Source organism: Symphalangus syndactylus, chromosome 24 (genome assembly GCF_028878055.3).
Source record: "Symphalangus syndactylus isolate Jambi chromosome 24, NHGRI_mSymSyn1-v2.1_pri, whole genome shotgun sequence".
NCBI lineage: Eukaryota > Metazoa > Chordata > Mammalia > Primates > Hylobatidae > Symphalangus > Symphalangus syndactylus.
The window spans coordinates 35,878,291-35,906,242 of record NC_072446.2 but is presented as its reverse complement, the minus strand read 5'-3'; the positions used below and the strand labels follow the sequence as shown (position 1 = coordinate 35,906,242).

General features: G+C 45.2%; 1 protein-coding gene and 1 pseudogene across 8 annotated transcripts in view; one reads left to right on the top strand and one right to left on the bottom strand.

The window, feature by feature from the left end:
- Positions 1-354: 354 nt before the first annotated feature.
- NDRG3 (NDRG family member 3) overlaps positions 355-27,952 on the bottom strand; it is a 94,839-nt gene continuing 67,241 nt past the window's right edge. For 5 of the 8 annotated variants that reach the window (XM_055265161.2, XM_055265162.2, XM_063633793.1 and 2 more), the window contains 8 exons: positions 20,168-20,224; positions 15,131-15,234; positions 14,074-14,139; positions 13,884-13,935; positions 9,206-9,253; positions 5,073-5,108; positions 4,936-4,987; positions 355-2,272 (listed from right to left, as the gene is read on the bottom strand). In XM_055265161.2, coding sequence (XP_055121136.1) covers positions 2,091-2,272; positions 4,936-4,987; positions 5,073-5,108; positions 9,206-9,253; positions 13,884-13,935; positions 14,074-14,139; positions 15,131-15,234; positions 20,168-20,224 — 597 coding nt within the window. In that variant the 3' untranslated portion in view covers positions 355-2,090. Of the gene's footprint in view, positions 2,273-3,369; positions 3,409-4,935; positions 4,988-5,072; positions 5,109-9,205; positions 9,254-13,883; positions 13,936-14,073; positions 14,140-15,130; positions 15,235-20,167; positions 20,225-27,952 lie in introns of all 8 variants that reach the window. The other 3 variants (XM_055265158.2, XM_063633792.1, XM_055265159.2) reach the window with 1 other exon arrangement.
- LOC129474171 (small ribosomal subunit protein uS5-like) lies at positions 23,772-24,681 on the top strand (annotated as a pseudogene).

Genomic DNA, 27,952 nt, shown 5'->3' with positions numbered 1-27,952 from the left:
TCCCACACAGGTGGTGGAGCTGTGACGTGGACCACCTTCTCAAGACCTCAGCTTCTCCTCCTTCATCACAAACAACACTGTCAGGCTTCTCACGATTTTTGGTTTGAGGGAAATACAGACACATCAGATAGAATTCTGCATAATTCCCTGGGATTTGATCCTGGCTGGACTTATTGGCTGTATGACCTTGGGCAAATGATTTATCGTCAGTCTTCATTTCCTCCTATAAACGGACAGTGTCGCTTGGTGGATTAGCAATCACGTGAAAATGGCAACACAGAACCAGCATACAGCAACTCAGTCCTGCCCTGAACCCCAGTGAATGGCTTGAAAGAAATAACACCAGCAATCAGGTAACAATGAGACACATACAGCTTTATTTAATCATCTGTAAAAAGTCATACTCTAGCAGAGTGATGCATTCCTTATCTCAGCAGAAAGCAGTGTGTCTGAAAAGTCCGTTCCCAAGATTTGGAACTGTGTAACCCTGAGCTTACATCTCAATGCTCCCAAGAGCTGGGCTCTTGCTATGTGGCAGTTGGTCTCCACAGTTCTCTCACCCTCCAGCAATACTCTGTCTGGCTGTGACTCCCTCACCTAACAGTAGACAAGAGGCTGAAAACAACTTCACCTGGACAGGGCTGCCCCTACAGATTGGCCGTTTCCCTCCTACAAAAGGGAGTTCATAGGATTAGCAATCTTTCTGATGGCTGGGAGCAATGACTCATGCCTGTAATCCCAGCACTTTGGGAGGCTGAGGCAGGTGGATCACCTGAGGTCAGGGGTTTGAGACCAGCCTGGCCAACATGGTGAAACTCCATCTCTACTAAAAATACATAATTTAGCTGGGTATGGTGGCAGGTGCCTATAGTCTCAGCTACTCGGGAGGCTGAGGCAGGAGAATCGCTTGAACCCAGGGGGCAGAGGTTGCAGCGAGCCAAGTTTGTGCCATTGCACTCCAGCCTGGGTGACAGAGCGACACTCTGTCTCAAAAAAAAGACTCTGAGAAATGTATCAATTTAATCTGGCTTCGATTACATCTACTGAAATCAAGGCTATACTTATTAAACATGATACTGTGTTAATGGCTGTTCCTCTCCCCCCACCCATTTCTCCACCATCTACATGCTTTTTAGGCCATACCTCCCCCCTTTCTGGGAACTGAGGAATGGAGACACACTCTCCGTCACAGACCTAAGAGGCACTTCTTGTGGATATGTGGATGTCTGGTATCAGATACTGCAGCGACAGCAGTTTTGCTCTTCAGAGCAGAGGCCTGGCATTTTGTTTCCACCTTCCTGTGCTAAGAGAGTCCAGTAATTAAGCCACATTCACTCCTTGGAAAAAACTCTATGTTGTATCAGAACCTCACCGATGGTTCATGGGCTTCCAGCAGAATATATTCCTCCCTTTTATTTATAGAAGAGTATACAGAAATTCATTTGGACAGAAGGAGCCTCTCTATGTAACAGGCACCCTTCTACTACTGGTCACAATCAATCAATGGTCCAGACGGCAATTATGATTTTCCACATTCCTCAAAGCTGCTCTCTCCTGAAATCACTTTGCAAATTTTGTTGACCAATTTGCAAACAAAAGAGAATGCAGTGGCCTACCCAACCTAGAAATCTGTTCTGCCTAATTCCCTTAAAAACACCATTGAGAATGCAAAATAAGTCCCTTTTTTGTTTTTTGCAGAAGCACTACAAGAAAGCGTGTCTAAAACCACAGAACTATGCACACACAAACACAGACACGCGTGCTCGCACACACAGAGTCGGGATCAAAGAATCTTATCCGATACATAGTTGGGGGAGCACGGGAAAAAGCTGGCAAGAGAGGATATGGAGAGATCTGATCAGCTAAAGATGTTGGAATGTTACAGTATGGCATGGAAGTGGTTCTTGGGCTATACAAAAAAGGGGGTGGGCAGGCAGAGAGAGTGATAAATCCAGGCTATTAGAGAGAGGTTCAGTGGCCATGCATGAGTTAAAGATAGTAGAGGCCAGTTTACTGGATGAAATGTTATATTATGGAGTGGTCATTTGAAGAAGGATGGACTTGCAATGGTCCAGGGGAGGAGCATCTGCTTAGCAGGACACCTCCATGGTCTGGTGTCTGTCCAGGACATCAGGGGACTCACAGGATTCTTGAGTTCCATCTGACTGATTGCTGGTGACAGACCGGCTGAAGGGACTTTCTCCAGAGCCGAGGCTACTCGAGGTTGAGTGGGTTCGTGATCGGGCGAGCCGAGTCATGCTGGCAGATGGTACTGTAACAGAGAACCAAGGGGACTAGAAGATGAAGCCCTGGTTAAGCCCAGCTAACCTAGGAGTCTCACCAAAGGCTTTATGTTTAGCTTTTCCGACTCATTTACAATGACACCCAGGACAAGATATAGCCATCCCCATTTTGTATTATTTGCTCTAGGTGAGTGGCGATATGTGAGGCCACTTTAATCCTTTAGATCTGGTTAGAATCTCAGCTGACTGCAGTCACCACAGAACAAGGGGAAACCCTAAATCCAGAGTATAGCCTCTTAGCTATGCCCACACCATTCAGACAGTGACAGAATGGAAGCTTTGGGAACCCAAACAGGTAACCAAAACCTACAGTGCATGCAAGACTAAACCAAAAGAAAAGAAAGACACACACAAGTATGAAGGTGTTTCACAAACACAGTGCAAGCCCGATACAACGAGACTACCATCCGTGTCCACAGGCTACCTTGCTACCAGGGAGGAGATGGGTAGGATGGTGCAGGTGAAGGGGAGGGCAGATTGGCTTGGAGCTCACCTCAACACAGGGATGAGGTACAGGTTGCCAGGGATGGAGAAGTAGGTGTTTAACTCAGACTCCTGTTCTGCCAGTGCTTGACTCTAAGGTCCTTCCAGCTTGGCTGGGACTGGGCCTTACCTGGCATAGCCTCCCTGCCTGTCCTCCTGGGCAGCAGCCACTCCCCTAGCTGTCATTTCAATGCTGGGGTCAAAAGATGCTATCATCTGCAGAGTTCTCTGGGCATAGGCTCTGACCCTCCTATTTAGAGCCAAGGCTGCCCTTAGATTCCTGTGTCTGGAGGTTAATTCAAGGATCAGTAGGTGGTGGTGGAAGATGGGCCCTGCCTATCAAGTTTCAGCTGCTGCTGTGACCCTGGATTTAGGATGACAAGAGGAGGCCTGCCCCTTACAACCAGATCCTTTCTGCCTCCTGGGGGACCAGGGCTGGACCTGTAGGCTAAATCTCTTGGGGCGTACTGAGCCACGTTCTATCGGGCTCTCACTGCACAGGAAGACCGCGGACATGCTGCAGGCAGCCAGTGCAGCCAGGAGAGACTGGAAGGCGGGGCAGGGCCAGCACAGAGGAAGGTACCTGACTCGGTGCTCAGGTGACTGAGCTGCACATACGGGACTGGAAGCAGGATGGACACAGGAAAAGGCAGGTTAGTGACCCGAGAGTGCCAAGTGGCAACCTCAGCTGCCTGGTAGACACTGACAGAATACTCTAAGCCAGGGATCAAATTTTATTTTAAGGTCCCAGAGAGGAGGTGAGGCTGACAGATACTTCAGTAACATCTCAAATGTTACTTTCCTCAACTAGACAAAGGCAATTGTCTTCCCCTCTGCTATAAACAGTCATCTTGCTTTGGATCAGAAGTGGGCTGGAAGATCAGCTATTTCATAGGAAAAGGATAAGAATGGGCTAGGAGAGGGGCTCCTGCTCCTCCCAATGAGCTACAGGGCTGTGGGTGTGGGCTCGGTTGGTAGCAGCTCACAGGCAAGGATGACACAGCCACTTGAGACAAGACATACACGGTCTGCCTGGCAGGTACAGGGCTGCACCCAGGGCCCAGCTGCCCAGAGCAGCTGACCAGGAGGCTCACCAAATGACCATTATCCACACTAATACGAAAGACAGGAGAAAAATCACCCTACTGGGTAAAGAGCTCTGTACCTGGGTGAAAGAGTTTTTCTAAAAACTCCAAGAAAGGAGCAAGTGTAGATAATTCTGTGACCATGAGAAAGCTCAGGGGTCTTACAATACAAGAGACCAGGACAATGGCATATGATATGGACACACCCTTGGACTTGCTCTAAAACACTCCCCAAGTTCATCTCCTGGGGTGGAGGAGACTTTACCAAGGATACTGCCCTTTTCTCCTGGAGTCTCCATTTCATTTCTCTAGGTCAGGAGTTATTAACCAGCTGAGTTTAAATGCAAATCATAATTTCAGATTCACACCTAGGACAGCCTAAGCTTCAGGGGTTCAAAATGTGGGCTCTGGAGTCAGACTGCCAGGGTTTGAATCATGGCCCTGCAGCTGAATTTTTACCCTTGGCAATGTGCTTAGTCTCTTTGAGCCTCAGTTTCTTCTTCTATAAACTGGCACTAAAAACAGAATGACCTCTTAGATTAAGAATATATAGGCTGGGCACGGTGGCTCATGCCTGTAATCCCAGCACCTTGGGAGGCCAAGGCAGGTAGATCACGAGGTCAAGAGATCAAGACCATCCTGGCCAACATGGTGAATCTCCGTCTCTCCTAAAAATACAAAAATTATTCAGGTGTGGTGGCACGTGCCTGTAGTCCCACCTACTTGGGAGGCTGAGGTAGGAGAATCGCTTGAACCCAGGAGGCAGAGGTTGCAGTGAGCCGAGATCGCACCACTGCACTCCAGCCTGGCGACAGAGTGAGACTCTGTCTCAAAAAAAAAAAAAAAAAAAAAAAAAAGAATATATAGTACCTGACAAAAGTAAGTGCTGAGTGTGTTAGCTTATAAATATGGACAAATGAATGTTCCATCAACATTTCAGTTTCTACTTTGCTTAAAGCTAGCTGCCACAGAGGTTATGTCTCAAGAATTGTGGGCTCCCAGATGTGAAACTGGCCCCCAATATTCCTATATCGTTGCTAGATAGAAAGTTGTGTACTACTCACTGTAGCCCATTCCCTGCAAAAAGTACTTGAAGGCCTCGGTGAGCTTCCCAGGCTGGGGGGATAAAACAAGAGGGCATTAATCTTTGCATAGACAGAGAAGCAGAATTAAATGGGTGTTAAAAAAAAATTCTCCTTACCTGAACTACCTGGGGCAGTCCCCCACAGTCTGCCATCTAGAAAAGGAAAAATATGCAAGTCAGCTGGGACTTACCCCGAATTGCTCTGAACACCCCAAGTCCTTTCAAACACAACAAGATCGAATTCTAGGTTTTAATATTTAACTGCAAGTTTGCATCTCAATGCACCTACATACAAACATTTATAACCTTGGATGAAAATCTGAAATAATTATTACATACTTATTTATCAATAAGACTGAAGCCCTGACGTTCAGGCCCATGGTGGGAATTTTCTGTTGAGGTGATAGTGAAGTTAACCACTACTCTCAGCCATGAAAACCACCTGAAGAAGGTTCCTTTCAGAGCCCTCGAACAGTGTAACCCTAACTTCTCTGTGCATCAAGCTGTCCAAGTCCCATTTCAACTCTACATTATCTTTCCTCCGTGAGTAAGGGCACTCTGCCATCAGGAGCTGATACTAATTCAGCCGGCTCACTCAGTGAGCCACTGTCCTCTAATAGCTGGGTTTGGTAATGCCGCTTTTCACTTCATAAACATTTACAGCTGGTTATTCTCACGTGTGCAAGGATTTCTAGGGTACGGTTTCATTAGTGTGCACTGGAATTACCTGAAGGACTTGTTAAAACTCAGATTCTTGGATTCCTGACTCAGAGATTCTGATTTGATAGGTTTGGGGTATGGTTCAAGATCTTGCATTTCTGGCTGGGTGTGGTGGCTCACACCTGTAATCCCAGCACTTTGTGAGGCCGAGGTGGGGGGATCACCTGAGGTCAGGAGTTCCAGATCAGCCTGGCCAGCATGGTGAAACTCCATCTCTACTAAAAATACAAAAATTAGCCGAGTGTGGTGGCACACACCCTGTAGTCCCAGCTACTCTGGAGGCTGACACAGAAGAATTGCTTGAACTCATGAGGCGGAGGTTGCAGTGAGCCAAGATCATGCCACTGCACTCCAACCTGGGTGACAGAGAGTCCGTCTCCAGAAAAAAAAAAAAGAAAAAAAAGAACGTACATTTCTAATAAGATCTCAGGTGATTTGAATCTACTATCCACAGAAAAGTGTTTTTAGGGCATGTTGGCCATAGGCCTGCTCTCTTTCTTCCAGCTGTTACACACTCTGGACTCAGATGATATCCTTCAGGCTGACTGGCTTTTTTTAAAAAGGAACATGAACCCCATGGTTTCAATTCACTGGCATTAAAACTTACTATGAAGGGGGACTACTACTGAGGAGAATGCCACAGAAGACACAGAAGTTTGAGATTAACAAGGGAGAGGCCCCTGAAAATTCTAAGCATAAGATTATAAACAAACATTTAATCTAACAAATATACAAAAAACCAAACCAGCACAGGCTGTATTTTCTTTCTTTTTTTTTTTTTTTTGAGACGGAGTCTCGCTCTGTCGCCCAGGCTGGAGTGCAGTGGTGCAATCTCGGCTCACTGCAAGCTCCGCCTCCCGGGTTCACGCCATTCTCCTGCCTCAGCCTCTCTGAGTAGCTGGGACTACAGGCGCCCGTCACCACGCCCAGCTAATTTTTTGTATTTTTAGTAGAGACGGGGTTTCACCGTGGTCTCGATCTCCTGACCTCTTGATCTGCCCGCCTCGGCCTCCCAAAGTGCTGGGATTACAAGCGTGAGCCACAGGCTGTATTTTCATGAAGTTTAGGAGCTGAAACCTGATTAGAACATAGAACAGTTCCCATATGCAGAGAGAATACTGGGAGAAACTATTTCCAAGATGGGTACCTATCAAATGGTTTGAGAATCAGTTCAATCTGCCATAGGAGTTATCCACTCTATTCTATGGTGTTGTAGATGGGCATTTTTGCCCAAAAATAACTATGTCTATGGTTATTGTAGGGTTTAGTTTTGTGCTTCTGTATATTGATTCAAACCTGAAGTGAGAAACTAATTTGAAACTACAAACTTAAAAAAAATTTTTTTTTGAGATAAAGTCTCACTCTTGTTGCCCAGGCTGGAGTGCAATGGCACAATCTTGGCTCACTGCAACCTCCGCCTCCCAGGTTCAAGCGATTCTCCTGCCTCAGTCTCTGGAGTAGCTGGGATTATAGGTGCCTGGCATCATGCCCAGCTAATTTTTGTATTTTTAGTAGAGATGAGGTTTCATCATGTTGGGCAGGCTGGTCTTGAACTCCTGGCCTCAGCCTCCCAAAGTGCTGGGATTACAGGTGTGAGCCACCATGTCCAGCCCCTCCCAAAAACTTTTAGACCAGCCCATCAGTTGCCTGGAGGGCAGAACATTTTGAATGTGGTCACCTCAGAGCATTAACTTCACATTAGATTTCTAGGAACTACAGGCTGTTTCTGGTAACAGCACTTCCCTTTCAAACACACTTCAAAGGGAAAAGGAAGATGGCAGAGGTCTTTCAGACTGAAAATGTAGCAGTAAGCAACATATGATCGGCATTGAAATCTACAGTAGTCCAAGTTCCCAAGTTCAAACTAGAAAGTCAGCTACCTCAACACTTTAGTAGAGGCTCTAGGAAAAGCTAGGTTGAAACAATGACAGGCAGAAACTCTTGCCTCGGATATACTCAAAAGGGGAGACACTTGATACTAACTCTAGATATTTAGCATAAGAGTTGGTCTGTATTTACCCTAAGAGAAAGAAAATGCATCCACCCTCATCATGAGAATTGTTACTGAAAGCTTCCTTACCAACACAGCAGGGTGAATTTACATCCATTATCTTAATTCTCACAATATTAAATCATGTTGACGAAATTTTTTTTTTTTTTTTTTTTAGAGACAGGGTTTCACTGTGTCACCTAGGCTGGAGTGCAGCATCAGGAGCACAAATCCTCGAATTCCTGGGCTCAAGGAATCCTCTCGCCTCAGCTTCCTGAGTAGCTGGGGCTACAGATGCGCACCACCAAGCCCAGCTAATTTTCTTATTGTTTTTGTAGAGACAGAGTCTCACTGTGTTGCCCAGACTGCTCTCGAACTTCTGGCCTCCCACCTTGGCCTTCCAAAGCGCTGGGATTATAGGTGTAAGCCACTGCACCCAGCCAAAGTTTTTAGTTACATGGGAAAGGCTATGTCATAAAGTTGAGGAAAACAGATACAGGGTTGTAAATACTCTTTGACAGGGTCTCATTCTGTCACCCAGGCTGGTCTCAAACTCCTGGACTCAAGTGATCTGCCCAACTCAGCCTCCCAAAGTGTTGGGATTATTAGGTGTGAGCCACCGTGCCCAGCCCGTCTCTAATTTTAATGATGTAAAAATGCATAGGAAAAAACCAGCAGTATTTTACCGGAGGTTTGGGTGGTAGGATTACAAATAATTTAAATTTATTTTATTGCATATGCTTTCCTCTTTTTTGGAATGTTTTACAATGAGAACACATTCAGGAAAAAAGCTTTATTTTATTTATTTGTTTATTTATTTTTGAGATGGAGTCTTGCTCTGTCACCCAGGCTAGAGTGCAGTGGTGCAATCTCAGCTCACTGCAACCTCCGCCTCCTGGGTTCAAGTGATTCTCTTGCCTCAGCCTCCCAGGTAGCTGGGACTACAGGTGTGCACCACCATGCCCAGTTAATTTTTGTATTTTTAGTAGAGACGGGGTTTCACCATATTGGCTAGGCTGGTCTCAAATTCCTGACCTTGTGATCCACCTGCCTCAGCCTCCCACAGTGCTGAGATTACAGGTGTGAGCCACCACACCTGGCCAAAAGCATTATTTTAAAAAGAGAATGAAGGCTGGGTGCGGTGGCTCACACCTGTAATCCCAGCACTTTCAGAGGCCAAGGTGGGTGGATCACGAGGACAGGAGATCCAGACCATCCTGGCTAACACGGTGAAACCCCATCTCTACTAAAAATACGAAAAATTAGCCGGGCATGGTGGCACGTGCCTGTAGTCCCAGCTACTCAGGAGGCTGACATAGGAGAATTGCTTGAACCCGGGAGGTGGAGGTTGCAGTGAGCCGAGATCGCGCCACTGCATTCCAGCCAGGGCAACAGAGCGGGACTCTGTCTCAAAGAAAAAAAAGAGAATGAGATAACCAAAGAGAGGGAAGCTTTGCTCCTTTCTGGGCAATTATTCCAGAAAACATGATTAATCTGAAGCACATATAAGGGTTGGAAGTGAGGGAAGAAGGCACATTACCTTTAGCAAAGTTGTATTTATAGGGTTCAGGCGGGAATTGCATTCGACCTAAAATTTAAAAAAAGAGGAGAAAATAATTTTATGAGTTGCTAGGGAAAAAAACAAAATAGCTCGGCATGAGAATGATCTTGCAAGACCAACAGCTCAGTTTGGAGAAGGATGAACCAGCCAAAGAGATTACCAAAATACATAGTGGGAGATATATTTATATGATATACCTTGATATTTCTGAGTAGATCTAAAAATTTCACTTATTTAATTTTCTGAATCTGTTACGTGTCTTTAAAAAACTACAAGCTGAATCTAAGTCTTCCTACTGACTAGCTATATAACATGAAAGTAGGTTACCTTACTTTGAAAAATGGACTGGACCTTGGGTCCTCTCCTGCTGGGATCTTTCAATGGCTTCTGAGTACAACTGGTTCTAATGACTAAGCCCTGGGCACCTCCCTTGCCTCACTTTTCACCTCTTTCCTTAGTGGGTTTGCCATTCTTTATATCCTCACTCTTTTATATCTCAAGGTCTTTGGCTATCCTGTCCAAAGTTGAACTCTTCTCATTTTTCTCTCATGGAGTCATTCAATTAAGAATCATGGCCCTGTGCATTCACGTCTGATATCCTGCACCCTTGTGTTCATGAAGGCAGGGATCTCGAAGAAAATGTTTTGGGGAGACAATCTCTTGGTTCCATATTATTTTAGGGCTATTTTGATCAACTGGATCTCTCCGTTTATATGTTTGCTAAGAACACACACATAAAACCTGTGCTTAGAATCTGGATCCAGCACGGTGAAACATGTAATACAAAGCAAAATGAAACCACTGCAAACACTTCACAACTGAGCTGAGTGAACACAGAAAGGAGTGAGATTTCTACAGATAGATAAAGGGAAAAGGTGAGTGTTTGAGGACTTCCAGAATCAAGGCGAAAGCATAAGCAAAGCCCCAGGGGTGGGAATGGAATGGCTACCGAGGCAAGTGTGAGGTGAGGTAGACTGAAGGTGAGGCTGGGGCACAGGCTGGAGCTGACTGTGGAAGATAGGATGCCACAGAAGGTGTCTGAAGTGACAGGATTTGAGTTGTTTTTAGGAGAGCAGTGGCCTACATGATAGACTGCAAGTGGCAGCAAGCAGTGGTTAAAATTACCTAGGCAAGACCCAGTAATCCAGATGAACTTTTAGTCTGGGGATTGCGGGTAGGCAGGTATAAAAAACTCTTCTAAAATCAGGGATACTATAAAAGTCAGGATCACCAAATGGGAGTTTTGATTTGCTCTACACAAAGGACAATGCAGGCAGTGACAAACAAATGTACCCGTTCACTACAGAATGCGCATTAACTCTAAAAGATAGAATTTAAAAACTGGATCCCTAACTGATAGGCACAGTGCTTAGAACATAGTAGATAGACTATAAATATTTTCTGGAAGAATGAACTCTCAAATCTGGATTTAACATAATAAATCATGCTTTCCTTGGTTCACTACTTTGCAATTTCAACAACATTATAAGAAGTCTTGATACCTAGTAGAACAACCACAATTACTGTTTTTTTTTTTTTTTTTTTTTTTTGAGATGGAGTCTTGCTGTCTCCCAGGCTGGGGTGCAGTGGCATGATCTCAGATCACTGAAACCTCCGCTTCCTGGGTTTGAGCAATTCTCTCGCCAAGTAGCTGGGATTACAGGTGCATGCCATCACACCCAGCTCGTTTTTGTATTTTTAGTAGAGACAGGGTTTCGCCATGTTGGCCCGGTTGGAACTCCTGACCTCAGGTGATCCGCCCATCTCGGCCTCCCAAAGTGCTGGGATTACGAGCGGGAGCCACAACCACTGGTTTTTGACATCTACTTTCTCCCCGGCTGCCTGAATGCAGACTCAATCTTACTCATTTTCATATTCTTCATAGCACTGAGTAAATAGGAGATGCTCAAAATATGATGTTGAATGAATAAGTAAGCAAGAATAGTTACTGACAGTGACTAGAATTTGTAGTTTCTTCTTGCTCTTCCATGCATGGATATTCCTCTTAATCCCTACACACTTGTGGGATAAAATGCTCTCTGGCAGGGGAACTAGGTTTGACTGTGTATGAAAGAGTACCTACTTGTGGTATAGACAGGGCTCCAGAATTTTCATAAACACTCAAGATGTGGAATTCAGAAGGAGGAAGAGGCCTTATCTATATGGCCAAATTATTACAGTCTTGAAAAGTAACTGCAAAGGTTGCTTTAAGTCTACACAATTTAGAAAAGGCAAATAACTAGATCCAAGATGAACAGAAATACTTAGCATTGTAAGGACATTCTGATTAGGAATATTTTCTAAAAATATTTTCCTGTATTAAGTATATATGTTCATTTAAAAATGTTTTTAAGTTTGGCAGCATGTATCTCCACCTTTTTAGCCAGAAAACACTGACATTTATAAAGTTCCTTCTTGATAAATTGGGGTCACCACTATAACCTTTTTACCTCTGGGGAATGTTTTTTGAGGAAGGGGAACTGAGGGTTATTGGCCTCTATGTGCAAGTCATGCCACGTATTTCACAACAGAGATGTAGTGTTTTACAGGGCAGTTCAGGGAGATGCAAATGATATCCTTTCACATCTGCATATTCTCACCCTACAAACATGTCCCCACTCCACAAACCTTCTTAACTATGTCTACACCTCTGATTATTTGTTAGACTTCCTTTCCAAAAAGCTTTACTCCATAATGTTTTGCTCTATTTAGGGCAGCCAAAGAAATCAAGTAATTTCACAGAGATATTTAGTTAAGTTATATATGCTGTAGGAAACACATAATTAGACCTATGAAAAACTATCAACTTCATTTGTAATCAAATAAATGCAAATTAAAACAGTGAGATACTATTTTTAACCTATCAAATTAACTACTAATAAAAGATTCAATGCTAGACAGTGTGCAGTGAGACAGGCATGCTTATACAGTGCTGGTGGCAATATACTGGTATATCCTTTCTGGAAAGGAACCTGGTGAAATGTATTAAAGACTTTGTAAAGATGTATAATTTTGGACACATTAATTCCACTTCTGGAAATCCATCCCAAGGAAATAATCAAAGATTCAAAGATTTCCTAAGGATGTTCAACAGTAACATTATTTTTTTTTTTTTTTTTTTTTTTTTTTTTGAGACGGAGTCTTGCTCTGTCACCCAGGCTGGAGTGCAGTGGCGCGATCTCGGCTCACTGCAAGCTCCGCCTCCCGGGTTCACGCCATTCTCCTGCCTCAGCCTCTCCGAGTAGCTGGGACTACAGGCGCCCGCCACCACGCCCGGCTAATTTTTTTGTATTTTTGGTAGAGACGGGGTTTCACCGTGGTCTCGATCTCCTGACCTCGTGATCCGCCCGCCTCGGCCTCCCAAAGTGCTGGGATTACAAGCGTGAGCCACCGCGCCCGGCCAACAGTAACATTATTTTTATTTTTATTTATTTTTTTGAGACAGAGTCTTTCTCTGTCTTGCCCAGGATGGAGTGCAGTGGCGCGATCTTGGCTCACTGCAGTCTCTGCCTCCCAGGTTTGAGCAATTCTCCTGTCTCAGCCTCCCAAGTAGCTGGGAATGCAGGTGCATGCCACCACACCCGGCTAATTTTTAGTAGAGATGGGGTTTCACCATGTTGGCCAGGCTGGTCTTGAACTCTTGACCTCAGGTGATCCACCCACCTCAGCCTCCCAAAGTGCTGGGACTATAGGCACAAGCCACCATACCTGGCCAACAGTAACATTATTAATAATGTGAAATCAGAATTAACATGAGAACAAAGTTAAATAAATAGTGGTAAACCTACAGACATACTGATTCTATAATGGAAAAATGCTATCAATAGTGTTAAGTCAGGCCCCCAAATCTTGTATATTTAATATAATCTGGTCTACATAAGGCAAAAAATAATACTCTGTCTTTAGGTAATGGGATCATGATTTTCCCCTCATCCTTCTATTTTTAAATTTTTTTTCATATTTTCTACAATGAGTATATATCATTTTTATCCATGTGCTATGTCCTTCAGAAGGAGGCAGAGGTGGCCTTCCAGCCTGCTGGATTTATGGTGGTAATCTATTCCAGATTAAAGGCTGAGACTGTCAGAAATCTGACAATAAGTAAATGGTGTTTAGTTGTACTACTTGCCACAAAGTGAACTACACAACACAAAGCAATCAAGAAAAAAACTGATCCCATCTAATGAAATCTAACGATGAATTAATTTTCCAAAATGTATGACAAAGAGCAAACCCTGATATGTGCAATCAGAAAGAACAAAAACTAGTATTTACCGACTGTTTCTAGTGTGTCAGCAGTGTGCTACATACTTTTTTTTTGAGGCAGGGTCTCACTCTGTCACCCAGGCTGGAGTGCAGTGGCGCAATCATGGCTCACTGCAGCCTTGACCTCCTGAGCTCAAGCAATCCTCCTACCTCAGCCTCCAGAGTAGCTGGGACTACAGGCTGCCACCATGCCAGCTAATTAAAAAAATATATATTGTAGAGTTAGGGTCCCACTGTGTTGCCCAGGCTGGTCTCAAACTCCTGGGCTCAAACAATCCTCCTGCTCAGCCTCTCAAAGTATTGGGAATACAGGCGTGAGCCACTGCACCTGGCCTATACATTTTATTACATTTTGATCCCATTCATCTTCACAGCATGAGGACATACTTACCACAGCCTCAACTGCAGGCGAATTGTCCCCTACCACCAGTAAAGTAGAACACCTAGGTAGGCAAAGTAAGAGGTGTCACTCAGCAAATAGGCACATAAATTCCACTGAACACCAAATTAGTCTATGAAAGTCTATGAACACCAAATTAGTCTGTATTTGGCAAGTCAGCTGAGGAAACCGAGGAACTTACTTTAATGTTTTTGATTTGTTATCATTTTGGCCCAGTATGGGTCTTTCGATCTCCAGGTCTCTGCGTCTAGAAAAACAAAGCAGAAGCAATGCCCTTTTTGGGTAAAGTCATAGCAACTCAGGTTATTTTCTGGTCATAAACACCAAAATTTATCAAGGAATGTGAAACTATCTTTCCTTCACACCTGAGAAGGGAAGAGGCCCTATGACTTGGTTCTTGAGTCGCCATTTCAGGGGCGTCCTGAGTGGTATGGAGCAGGAAGGAAGCTCTTGGCTCAACCCTGAAGGACTCTTTGGGATGCTACAAGGAGACAACCTCAACACCCAGCAGCAACACCACTGAAACTCTAAAGTCCTAAGTGTTTAATTAATTTATTTTTTTGAGACACAGTCTCAGTCTGTCACCCAGGCTGGAGTGCAGTGGCACGATCTCAGCTCACTGCAACCTCTGCCTCCCGGGTTCAAGCGATTCTCCTGCCTCAGCCTCCCAAGTAGCTGAGACTACAGGCGCCCGCCACTACACCCGGCCAATTTTTGTATTTTTGTAGAGATGGGGTTTCACTATGTTGGCCAGGCTGGTCTTGAACTCCTGACCTCATGATCCACCTGCCTCGGCCTCCCAAACTGCTGGGATTATAGGCATGAGCCACCGCACCTGGCCCTAAGTGTTTAATTTACAGGAATAAATTCCTTAAGAGAAGAGAATGACTTACACTTTGAGGAGGAGAGAGGGATGTTTTCCTTGTAACTGAGTTTAGCACAGGGCTTAATCTTTCTGATTTCAACTAAAAATAGGGAGGCTCTGTTATATAGAGGAAAGAGCTAGAGAGACAAGGTTCAAAATCTGGCTTTACTCCTTACTGGCTGTATAACTTTGGGTAAGTTACAGCTGATCCATTTCCTCAATCTTTGTCCACATTTCTAGAAAGCCAGAAGGGGCTCACATTTTCACCTTGGAGAAGCTGGTCCCAAGATTAGATACAGTCCTCTCTCCTTCTACCACCCTCCTCTTTTTAGACCTGTTTACATTTAAGTGAAGAAACAGGAAAAAACTATACCCATTGTAGGAATTCAAGAAGAGCTGCAGGTTGTCTTGGTTGATGTCTTGGGCAATATGCATTCTGTAGGTTTGGATCAGGTCCACGTTGGCCTGTAACTCCTCCTAGAACAATTCAGAGAAGACATGGGTAAGCTTCTGAGCTCCAGAATAAGTCCATCTTGTTTGGTTTGCATTTTCATTACCACAAGCCAAATCGTGTGGCTCATGATGGAAACTGGGGCAGAGTCTGGGGACTACTGATGTACTGGCAGGCTGAATGGCTGATTATTTGCATCAGACTGGTTCAGTGCCATATTCTGTGTCAGATGAGGGCAGCAAAAGACCTATTATGGATTCAAGTACTAGCTGTGGAACTTAGGTCACCTCATCACTCTGAACCCTGATTTCTCTGTGTGTTTAATGTTCTGCCATTCTTCAAAAAAACGGAGATATTGTAAAATGAAGACAATAACCAGCTATCTGACAAGGCTGTTTTAAAGATTAAGTAAGAAAAGTTATATAAACATATAAACCATAAAGTGTAAAACAAATGGAACGTAACATTTCTTTTCTTTTTTTATAAGATGGAGTCTTGCTCAGTCATGCAGGCTGACCAGTGGCACAGTCTCAGCTCACTGCAACCTCCACCTCCCAGGTTCAAGCAATTCTCCTGCCTCAGCCTCCTGAATAGCTGGGATTAGAGACATGCACCACCATGCTCAGCTAATTTTTTTGTATTTTTAGTATAGACGGGGTCTCACCATGTTAACCATGCTGGTCTTGAACCCTTGATCTCAAGTGATCTGCCACACCTGGCTACATTTCTTTTAATAACCATAAATCTTTAATAACCATAAATCTGTATCTTCACTGATATAATCACCGTATTACCTATCTATATATACCACCATTTAATATTACACATTGTATAATTATATATTCCATTGCATTTATGACACTTTATTGATTTAGTAATTCATTATTTATTTTAATCTTTTAAATTTTATTTTAGAGATGGGGACTCACTATGCTGCTCAGGCTGGAGTGCAGTGGCTGTTCACAGGCACTATCATAATGTACTGCAGCTTGGAACTCCTGGGCTCAAGCAATCCTCCTGTCTCAGCCTCCTGGGGAGCTGAGACAACAGGCACACTCAACTGTGCCTGGCTCATTTATTTTAATCTTATTACCAATACTTTTAAAGGTATAAAATACGAGAGAAACAAAATGGTCTATACAGTGAAAAGTCTCCCTCTCCATCACCCACTGTTTAATGGTCACTCTGTTGCTGGCCTTCTCAGACGTCATCAGAGCTAGCTGCCAGATTCTTGAGTACATAAGCATACATGTAAATACATGTGTGCATACACACATACATCATTAAGCAGTTTTAAGCAGAAAGAAATTGCACTGGAGGAAAGAAATATATCAGGGATAATTAAGAAGTCTGTTAATCCAGGGCAATGTGTAAAGTTCACCACCAAGCCTTGTTAGAGAAATAGAGATACGGAAAAAATTTCTTCACATTTTCACAACCATGTGGATGAAATGAACCCAGAATACAGTTGGAAACTGACAAGAGTCTACCTGAAACTGAAGGGTACGCGAATCACTACTAGAAAACTTTGTGAGAGCCCCAGTCTCATTCTAAAGGTATTATAATAAGAAAAGCGAATACCAAATGACAGGCCAGGTGTGGTGGCTCATGCCTGTAATCCCAGCACTTTGGGAGGCTGAGGCAGGAGGATCTCTTGAGGCCAGGAGTTTGAGACCAGCATGGGTTAACATAGTGAGACCCCCATCTCTACAAAAAAATTAAAACTAGCTTAATGTGGTGGTACATGCCTGTAGTACTAGCTACTCAGGAGGCTGAAGGAGGAGGATGGCTTGAGCCCAGGAGGTCGAGGCTGCAGTGAACTAAGATGGCACCACTCCACTCCAGCCTGGACAAACAGGGCAAGACCCTGTCTCAACAAACAAACAAATAGACTCTCATCTTTTTAAAAACACAAATTATACTCCTCTAGACATTGTTCTACACTTGCTTTCCCTTGTAAAGTATGGTAGAGATCATTCCTTATCCGGATATATAGAGCTATCTCATTTATTTACACTACCTGTCTTCCCACATCCTTGCTAGTACAAACGTATTTTTAATTTTTTTCTCTTATTGGTGAAGTTGAGAATTATTCATGTTTAAAAACCATGTTTGTTTCCATTTCAAATTAATACAAGCATTAACTTGCTTACATGTTTTAAAATTTATTTTTAATTTTTATTATCTTTTTGACTGGTCAAGAGCAGTAGTGAGAAAGGGGAAAGAGTAGAACAGGGAATTCAATCTGTAACTAACTGTGAACAATCAATTCAGATAATTCCCTACCTTCAGACCAGCCTGGGTGCTTAAATTTTAAATGAACCCTTCAGTCTTATGACAATCCACTATGACCTCATATGTTTTAAATTAAACATATATTTTTATATATATGTACATACACAGTTATATATATACATAGTTATATATAGAGAGAGATACATTGTATATATAGCAAGAGTTTTATATATATATATATATATATTACTATATATATAGTGAGGATGTTCTTGCTTTTTAGAAATTATTAAATACTGGCCTTAGCTTTCCCCGCAGAGGCCTATATGAAGTATTTCTTTTTGCTATGTTGCCCAGGCTGGTCTCGAACTATGGGCTCAAGTGATCCTCCCATCACAGCCTCCCAAGTAGCTGGGACCACAGGCATTGTGCTACTAAGCCTGGTTGATTTTTGAATTTTTTTTTTTTTTTTTTGAGACAGAGTTTTGGTCTTGTTGCCCATGCGGGAGTGCAATGGCGTGATCTCGGCTCAATGCAACCTTCACCTCCTGGGTTCAAGAAATTCTCTTGCCTCAGCCTCCCAAGTAGCTGGGATTACAGGCATGTGCCACCACACCTGGCTAATTTTCTTTTTTTTTTTTTTTTTCTGAGATGGAGTCTTGCTGTGTTGCCCAGAGCTGGGGTGCAATGGTGCGATCTCAGCTCACTGCAACCTCTGCCTCCTGGGTTCAAGCAATTCTCCTGCCTCAACCTTCCGAGTAGCTGGTACTACAGGCGCATGCCACCACACCTGGCTAATTTTTTTTGTATTTTTAGTAGAGACGGGGTTTCACCATGTTGGCCAGGCTGGTCTTGAACTCCTGACCTCATGATCCACCTGCCTCGACCTCCCAAAGTGCTGGGATTACAGGCATGAGCCACCGTGCCCAGCCTAATTTTGTATTTTTAGTAGAGACAGGGTTTCTCTGTGTTGATCAGGCTGGACTCGAACTCCCAACCTTAGGTGACCCACCTGCCTTGGCCTCCTAAAGTGCTGGGACTACAGGCGTGAGCCATGGCGCCCAGCCGATTTTTGAATTTTAATAAAGACAGGGTCCCACTATGGGGGACCTGCCTCAGCCTCCCAGGTAGCTGGGACTACAGGCATACACCACCACATCCTGCTAATTTTTGTATTTTTAGTAGAGACAGAGTTTCACCATGTTGGCCATGCTGGTCTCAAACACCTGACCTCAAGTGATCTGATCACCTCGGCCTCCCAAAATGCTGGGATTACAGATGTGGAGCCACTGCGCCCAACCCCTAATTTGTAGTATATTAATACAATGAACTGCTGCTACACAGTAATAAAAAAGAACAAACTACTGACACATGGGATGACATGGATGAATCTCAAGATAGTATGTTAAGCAAAAGAAGCCAGACACAAAGAAGTACGCACTCTGTCATTCCATTTATATGAAGTTTAAGAACAGTCAAAATTAATCTATGGAGGTAACAGAATAGTGAAAACCTTGTTTGGGGTGGGGAATTATTGAGTGGGAAAGGATAATGAGGAAACCTTCGTGGGGTGATGAAAATGTTTTGTGTTCTGGGTGGTAGTTACATGAAACTATACATCAGTAAATGGTCACTGAGGTGCACTTAGGATGTGTGCATTACACTATGTATAAGTATTACCTCAATTAAAGAGAGGGCAAGATGGAGGCAAAACTCAAAGGAGTCAGCTGGAAGAATTAAAGTGGTTGCCACTAAAAAGCAGAATATGGGGTACGTGACAGATTCTTTGTAATAAGCCCTGTAGAACTTCTCTACTACAAAATATATGTGAATTTGTAACTTTGATAAAAATATGATAAATAAAAGACTATGGATTTTGGACTTAGCCTGACCTGGATTCAAATGTCAGCTCCACACTTACCATCTGGATAGTGGTGGCAAGTTATGTTGCCTCTCTGGTCTTTGGTTTCCCTATCTTAAAATCAGACTAATAGAACCATGTAAAAAACAACTTGGTTTGCACTAATCAGTACTTGGTAAATGCTAGTTTTCTTCCCTTCTGCCATTTTCCTTCAGATAATATTTAAAATTAAGCAGATTACAACTGAGCACCCACTCTCATCTCCCCATTCCAGACACCTCACAGCTCTCTGACCTCACTGCTCATTTACTCCATCACTCCTTTGTCGGTCACCCAACTCACCTTTCCCTTTGAAGACCAGGGTCCCCCTCACCTACCAGTTAAGCTCCCTCCCCTACCCAGCAATTATGTACACGATAACTGCCACTTTCTGTGAAGACTTGTTTCCTCACCAGTTGAAAAACACGGGGCTTGAACAAGATAATCTCTAAGCTTCTTTTAGCACTATTATTTCACGGTTTTTCCCCCTGAAATTTCTATTTCTGTGAAGCCTTTCCCAGACCTCCTAATGGCTCTAAAGATGCTTGGGGAGGCACGTGATGTCAAACATTAACAGATGGCATTCTCCTTACAGGAACAGGTAGCAGGAGATGCTATCTTCTCTCATAGCTCCATGTGTCAACAGCCATGTGGCAATGGGTTAAAGATTCACCTTTGCAGGGCCACATGCCTTTCAGACTACATCGGAACTGTTATTTGCTAGGATCAGGTAAATTCTAAGGCAGCCCTTCTTTCCTGAGGTAAAACAAGAATTTGCATGAAAGCCAATAAACACAGCTCTTCTGGGTGGAAGAGGTACTTACCTGCCCAAAGTGATGAGCCAAAATAATGTCCACAACATTGGTTGTCAGGCCAGAGAGCTGAAAAGGTAAAAACTCTGTGTTAAGAATGTAAGCATATGCAAAAATTTACCAAGCTGCCCAGTTAAAACGAGTGCACTTTATTATATATGTTATCTCTTTAAAAACAAATGAAAAACCCTTGGCCAGGTGCGGTGGCTCAGACCTGTAATCCCAGCACTTTGGGAGGCTGAGGCGGGCAGATCACGAGGTCAGGAGATTGAGACCATCCTGGCTAACACGGTGAAACCCTGTCTCTACTAAAAATACAAAAAAATTAGCCGGGTGTGGTGGCAGGTACCTGTAGTCCCTCCTACTCGGGAGGTTGAGGCAGGAGGATGGCATGAACCTGGGAGGTGGAGCTTGCAGTGAGCCGAGATTGCGCCACTGCACTCCAGCCTGGGCGACACAGTGACTCCGTCTCAAAAAAAAAAAAAAAAAAGAAAAACCCCACAATTCAGTGTTATACATTTCATGAGATGGTGGTTTCAAAGAAACATAGAGACGAGAAACAAGTCAGAAAAAACTAAGTCTCCTTTCCAGGGTAATAATAAAGCCTGCTATGAAATAGGGGACTGGAAGGACACTGTCAATTCCTTCTTTGAAAGCCTGAGACCTAGACCTCACGGCTGTTTGCTACTTTATTCCTGTCTGTATTTCTGTATTTACACTGGATTTATGGCTGATAAGGACTAACTTAACAATCACTCCCATGACTTCCAAGAGACAAAAACAATTTTTTTCCTCTTTCTTCCAGTTTTTGCTATCTTCATTTCAGGGAGTGGGAGGAAATGAGTTGTTTACAGAATGTTTTTGAGTTTTAAACATTTTTCTCCTAATTTTTCCCATTTCAAAATGATGCATCTCACAGTCTAATAAATGCAGCAATCTGTGTAAATCTGCATACTGTAGTCTATTTTCAGAAAAATTTCCAACTCAAATTATGTTGCTGATTCCTGTTAAGCCTTCTTCTTTGGTTTTATGCTGAACTTGTACTGCTGATCAGGGATGAAGTACTGAATTGGGGGTAAGCATGGAGAAGAGGCACTGAGGGAGACAGACATGGCTATGCCTGGAGCAGGATCATATAGTTCCAGTAAGACTGAGGAAGAAAGCAGTCCTGAAATCTTCGCATAGGTTATCAGTGATGCACAGGTTATGAACTATAGAAAAGTAGGCTCACGCCTATAATCTCAGCACTTTGGGAGGCCAAGGCCAGCAGATCATCTGAGGTCAGGAGTCTGAGACCAGGCTGACCAACATGGTGAAACCCCGTCTCTACTAAAAATATACAAACTAGCCAGGCGTGGTGGTGCATGCCTGTAGTCCCAGCTACTCGGAAGGCTGAGGCAGGAGAATCACTTGAACCCGGGAGGTGGAGGTTGCAGTGAGCCGAGATCATGCCACTGCACTCCGGCCTGGGCAACAGAGCAAGACTCTGTCCCAAAAAAAAAAAAAAAATGTACCCACATATTAAGAAAGAATTAGGACACGATTGATTGATTGACAGGGTCTCTCTCTGTCACCCAGGCTGGAGTGTAGTGGCGCCATCATAGCTCACTGCAGCCTTGACCTCTCAGGCTCAAGCGATCTTCCGGCCTCAGCCACCCAAGTAGCTGGGACTACAGGTGTGCACCACCACGCCAGGCTAATTTTTTAAATTTTTTTTTTTTTTTTTTTTTTTTTTTTTTTTTTTTTTGAGACGGAGTCTTGCTCTGTCGCCCAGGCTGGAGTGCAGTGGTGCGATCTCGGCTCACTGCAAGCTCCGCCTCCTGGGTTCACGCCATTCTCCTGTCTCAGCCTCTCCAAGTAGCTGGGACTACAGGCGCCCGCCACCACGTCCGGCTAATTTTTTGTATTTTTAGTAGAGACAGGGTTTCACAGTGGTCTCGATCTCCTGACCTTGTGATCCGCCCGCCTCGGCCTCCCAAAGTGCTGGGATTACAAGCGTGAGCCACCGCGCCCGGCCTAATTTTTTAAATTTTTGTAGAGACGAGGTCTCACTATGTTGCCCAGGGTAGTCTTGAACTCCTGAGCTCAAGCAGTTCTCCTGCCTCACCCTCCCAAAGTGCTGGGATTACCAGTGTGAAACACTGTGCCCAGCCAGGATGTATTTTAAATAAGCCAGGCTGTAAGAAGGAATTTCCATAGCATCTGGCAATAGCACTGTTCATGTGTTTTAGCTAAGAAATACCTCATTTCTCCAAAATGTAAACTTAGGAAGAGATGGATAAATGATTTAGAATCTAGTTTGCAGGTGACTAGAATATTTTAAGTTTTAATAAAAATATGCTTATCACAAGAAATTACGAAAAAACAGAATACAAAAGACATCATTTGTTTGTTTTTTTTTTGAGACAGGGTCTCATTCTCCTGTTCTGTCACCCAGGCTGGAGTGAAGTGGCACAATCCAGGCTCACTGCAACCTCCACCTCCCAGGTTCAAGTGATTCTCCAACCTCAGCTCCCGAGTAGCTGGGACCACAGGCATGCACCACCACACCTGGCTATGTTTCTGTATTTTTAGTAAAGATGGGCTTCACCATGTTGGCCACGTGGCCAGGCTGGTCTTGAACTCCTGACCTCAAGTGATCCGCCCACTTTAATGAATACTTTAAAGCATTAAAACAATGCTTTAATGAATATTCTGGGTCTGCAACTTACTAGCAGTTTAATTTTAAGTAAATAATGTCTCTGTAGGATAGTAATGGTACCAATGGATTGTCCTGAGGATGGAAAGTTAAGTATATCTAAAACATCAGGCCGGGTGCAGTAGCTCATGCCTGTGTAATCCCAGCACTTTGGGAGGCTGAGACAGGTGGATCATGAGGTCAGGAGTTCAAGACCAGCCTGACCAACATGGTGAAACCCTGTCTCTACTAAAAATACAAAAATTAGCTGGGCAAAATGGCACGTATCTGTAATCCCAGCTACTCAGGAGGCTGAGGCAGGAGAATCACTTGAACCCAGGAGATGGAGTTTGCAGTGAGCCAAGATCACGCCACTGCACACTCCAGCCTGGGCAACAAGAGCGAAACTCCGTCTCAAAAACAAAAAAACATTTAAGAACAGTGCCTGGTACACAGTAAGCACTACATAAGTGTTATATTTTTTAAACATTTATTATACATCTCTTCAAATCTTTTTTTTTTTTTTTTGAGATGGAGTCTCACTCTGTCACCCAGGCTGGAGTGCAGTGGTCCGATCTTGACTCACTGCAACCTTTGCCTCCCAGGTTCAAGTGATTCTCCTGCCTCAGCCTCCCCAGTAGCTGGGATTACAGGCGTGTGCCACCGCACCTGGCTAATTTTTGTATTTTTAGTAGAGACAGGGTTTCGCCATGTTGGTCATGGCTGGTCTCGAACTCCTGACCTGAGGTGATCTGCCCACCTCGACCTCTCAAAGTGCTGGGATTACAGGTGTGAGCCACTACGCCCGGCCTCTTTAAATCTTTTTAAGGATCACTAACTACCTTTCAAAAAAGTTCCTAGATATCGACTTATTGAATCTCGTGGTTTGAGTATCAATAAAGCTTTTTTTTTTTTAAAGACAAGGTCTCTGCTTCTTTTCCAAGAAAACACCAAATGGCGGATGACGCCGGTGCAGCGGGGGGGCCCGGAGGCCCTGGGTTGGGGAACCGTGGTGGCTTCCGCAGAGGTTTCGGCAGTGGCGTCCGGGACCAGGGCCGAGGCCGCGGAGCTCGCGGAGGCAAGGCCGAGGATAAGGAGTGGATGCCCGTCACCAAGTTGGGCCGCTTGGTCAAGGACACGAAGATCAAGTCCCTGGAGGAGATCTATCTCTTCTCCCTGCCCATTAAGGAATCAGAGATCATTGACTTTTTCCTGGGGGCCTCTCTCAAGGATGAGGTTTTGAAGATTATGCCAGTGCAGAAGCTGCCCCGTGCTGGCCAGCGCACCAGGTTCAAGGCGTTCGTTGCTATCGGGGACTACAATGGCCATGTCAGTCTTGGTGTTAAGTGCTCCAAGGAGGTGGCCACCGCCATCCGTGGGGCCATCATGCTGGCCAAGCTCTCCATTGTCCCCGTGCGCAGAGGCTACTGGGGGAACAAGATCGGCAAGCCCCACACCGTCCCTTGCAAGGTGACAGGGCCGCTGCGGCTCTGTGCTGGTGTGCCTCATCCCTGCACCCAGGGGCACCGGCATCGTCTCCGCACCTGTGCCTAAGAAGCTGCTCATGATGGCTGGAATCGATGACTGCTACGCCTCAGCCCGGGGCTGCACTGCCACCCTGGGCAACTTCGCCAAGGCCACCTTTGATGCCATTTCTAAGACCTACAGCTACCTGACCCCCGACCTCTGGAAGGAGACTGTATTTACCAAGTCTCCCTATCAGGAATTCACTGACCACCTCGTCAAGACCCACACCAGAGTCTCCGTGCAGCAGACCCAGGCTCCAGCTGTGGCTACAACATAGGGTTTTTATACAAGAAAAATAAAGTGAATTAAGCGTGAAAAAAAAAAAAAAGACAAGGTCTCTCTCTGTCACCCAGGCAGGGCTGTAGTAGCATGATCATGGCTCACTGCAGCCTTGAACACCTGGGCTCAAGCAATCCTTTCCCTTCAGCCTCCTGAGTGGCTGGGACTACAAGCATGTACCACCTTTTAAATTTTTATTGAGATAAAGTCTTGTTCTGTTGACCAGGCTGATCTTAAACTCCTGGCCTCAAGCGATCCTCCTGCCTTGGCCTCCCAAAGTGCTAGGACTACAGGCATGAGCCACCATGCCCAGCCAGATTTTTTTTTTTTTTTTTTTGAGACAGGGTCTCTGTCACCTAGTCTGGAGTCCAGTGGCATGATCGTGGCTCACTACAGCCTCGACCTGCTGGGTTCAAGTATTCTTCCCACCCACCTCAGCTTACCAAGTAGCTGGAACCACAGACATGTGCCACCACAACTGGCTTTTTTTTTTTTTTTTTTTGAGACAGTCTCGTCTGCTGCCCAGGCTGGAGTGCAGTGGCATGATCTTGACTCACTGCAACCTCCACCTCCCAGGTTCAAGCGATTCTCCTGCCTTAACTTCCCAAGTAGCTGGGATTACAGGCATGTGCCACCAGTCCCAGGTAATTTTTGTATTTTTAGTAGAGAAGGGGTTTTGCCATGTTGGCCAGGCTGGTCTTGAACTCCTGACCTCAGGTGATCCATCTGCCTCTGCCTCCCAAAGTGCTGAGATTACAGGCATGAGTCACCTCACCTGGTCTGCAACGGGCTACTGTTTATTTTTATTTTTTATTTTTTTAGGATGGAGTTTTGCTCTTGTTGCCCAGGCTGGAGTGCAATGGCGCGATCTTGACTCATTGCAACCTCCACCTCCCGGGTTCAAGTGATTCTCCTGCCTCAGCCTCCCAAGTAGCTGGGATTATAGGCATGCCACCACGCCCGGCAAATTTTGTATTTTTATTAGAGACGGGGTTTCTCCATGTTGGTCAGGCCGGTCTCGAACTCCCGACTTCAGGTGATCTGCCCACCTCGGCCTCCCAAAGTGCTGGGATTACAGGTGTAAGCCACTGCACCTGGCCTACTTTTAAAATTTTTTGTAGAGATGGGGTCTATGTTGCCCAGGCTGGTCTCAAACGCGTGGGCTCAAGCGATCCTCCTGCCTCAGCCTCCCAAAGTGCTGAGATTACAGAGGTTTATAAACCACTGTGCCCAGCCAATAAAGACTATTGATATATTTGACAAGATGGGTGGTGGTATTTTGGAGACTTTGTCCTGCAATGGTGTATTAGAACATTTATGGCAATGTAAAAGTACTGAGAAGTAAGCATTTGTTTAAAATGAGATTAACGGCCGGGCGCGGTGGCTCATGCCTGTAATCCCAGCACTTTGGGAGGCCGAGGCGGGTGGATCACGAGGTCAGGAGATCAAGACCATCCTGGCTAACACGGTGAAACCCCATCTCTACTATAAATACAAAAAATTAGCCGGCTTGGTGGCGGGCGCCTGTAGTCCCAGCTACTGGGGAGGCTGAGGTGGGAGAATGGCGTGAACCCGGGAGGCGGAGCTTGCAGTGAGCCAAGATCACGCCACTGCACTCCAGCCTGGGCGACACAGCAAGACTCCGTCTCAAAATAAATAAATGAATAAAATAAAATAAAATAAAATAAAATAAATAAATAATAAAATGAGATTAACAGATTAGGCATCTTTTAGCAGGAAAAAAACCTTAATTTTCTCTCTGGAAATCAGTGATTTATTATAAAATACCATAGTTTTAGGTTAAAATAACATACACGTAACATTTGTACTTCATCAAGAAAATGGTTCAAAACTGTTTCTTTTCTAACCTAAAAAGTGTTTTTTTTGTTTTTTGTTTTGTTTTGTTTTGTTTTGTTTTGAGACGGAGTTTTGCTCGTCACCCAAGCCGGAGTGCAATGGCGCGATCTCGGCTCACTGCAACCTCTGCCTCCTGGGTTCAAGCAATTCTCCTGCCTCAGCCTCCCGAGTAGCTGGGATTACAGGCATACACCACCAGGCCTGGCTAATGTTTTTATTTTTAGTAGAAACGGGGTTTCGCCATGCTGGCCAGGCTGGTCTTGAACTCCTGACCTCAGGTGATCCACTCACCTGGGCCTCCCAAAGTGCTGGGATAATGGGCGTGAGCCACGTGCCTGGCCTAACAGTGAATTATTTTTAGCATAGGTGAGTTGAATGCAAGTGATGGCAGTGGCTGCTGCCATCACGCTGTGTGGCTGGGTCTGCACCCTCCGTGGCGCTGGCGGAAGCCCTGCCCCTTCTGGGTTGGGACCAGAGCTGCAGACCCAGGCCTCCTGCTCTATGGAGCAAGCAGGATCCTCGCCTTCCTGGGCAGGGCTACAGCCGCCCAAACTGCAGCTGTGGATCTCAGCCTCCCTGTGCTCTTGGGGGAACTGGGAACAGGCAGGATTTACCCTCCCAGGTACAGCTGCAGCCGCCGTGCCTGTGGCTGCAGACCTGGGCCTCTGACTCCGGGAAGCTAGCAGGAGCCGGGGACAAGCGGGAGCCGGGCCCCTTCCGAGTTGGCGGGCTGGGAGCTCCCAGGTGCAGCTGCAGCCACCCTCCCAGGCGTAGGACTGGGGCATCGCTGCAGCCTGCACCCTTGGGTGCCCCAGGAAGGGCCCCTCCAAGCCCCGGGGCCATGAATGGAGCGGGAGGCAGACAGAGTCCTGGGCAGAAGGGGGCGGGGTTCCCAGTAAGGCCCCACCTCAGGCCAGGGAGGCCCTGAAGGCTAGGGGCTGGATTGCCAGTCGCCCAGACCAGAGTCAGGATTTGTGGCACCTCTTCCCGGCCTGCCCATGGCCGCCCATGGACCAATCAGCATGCACATCCTCCCTTCTGAGGTCCATAAAAGCCCTGGGCTCAGCCAGAGTAGGGTACAGGATGGCCAGAGGATGAAGAAGGCAGAGAGACTGGACAACCAGTTGCAGAGAGGAATACACTCTCCACTGAGAGCTACAGAGACAACCTGCTGGCAGAAAAGGGCGAAGCTCTCTGCTGAGAGCTTCAGAGACCTGCAGAGAAGTCAGAATGACTTGCCTGTGGAAAGGAGCCACCTTCTCCAGGGCCTCCTGTCTGCCAAGAGCTGAACACTCGACTGGACCACCTGCCTACAGAGAGGAGCTACCCATTCCTCTGAGCTGTTCTAACACTAAGTAAAACTCTTCTTCACCCTTCATTTGTCTGTGTACCTCACTCTTCCTGGATGCAGGACAGGAACTCGGGCAAAGGTGCTGCAGCCACAGAAGTTTCTGGCT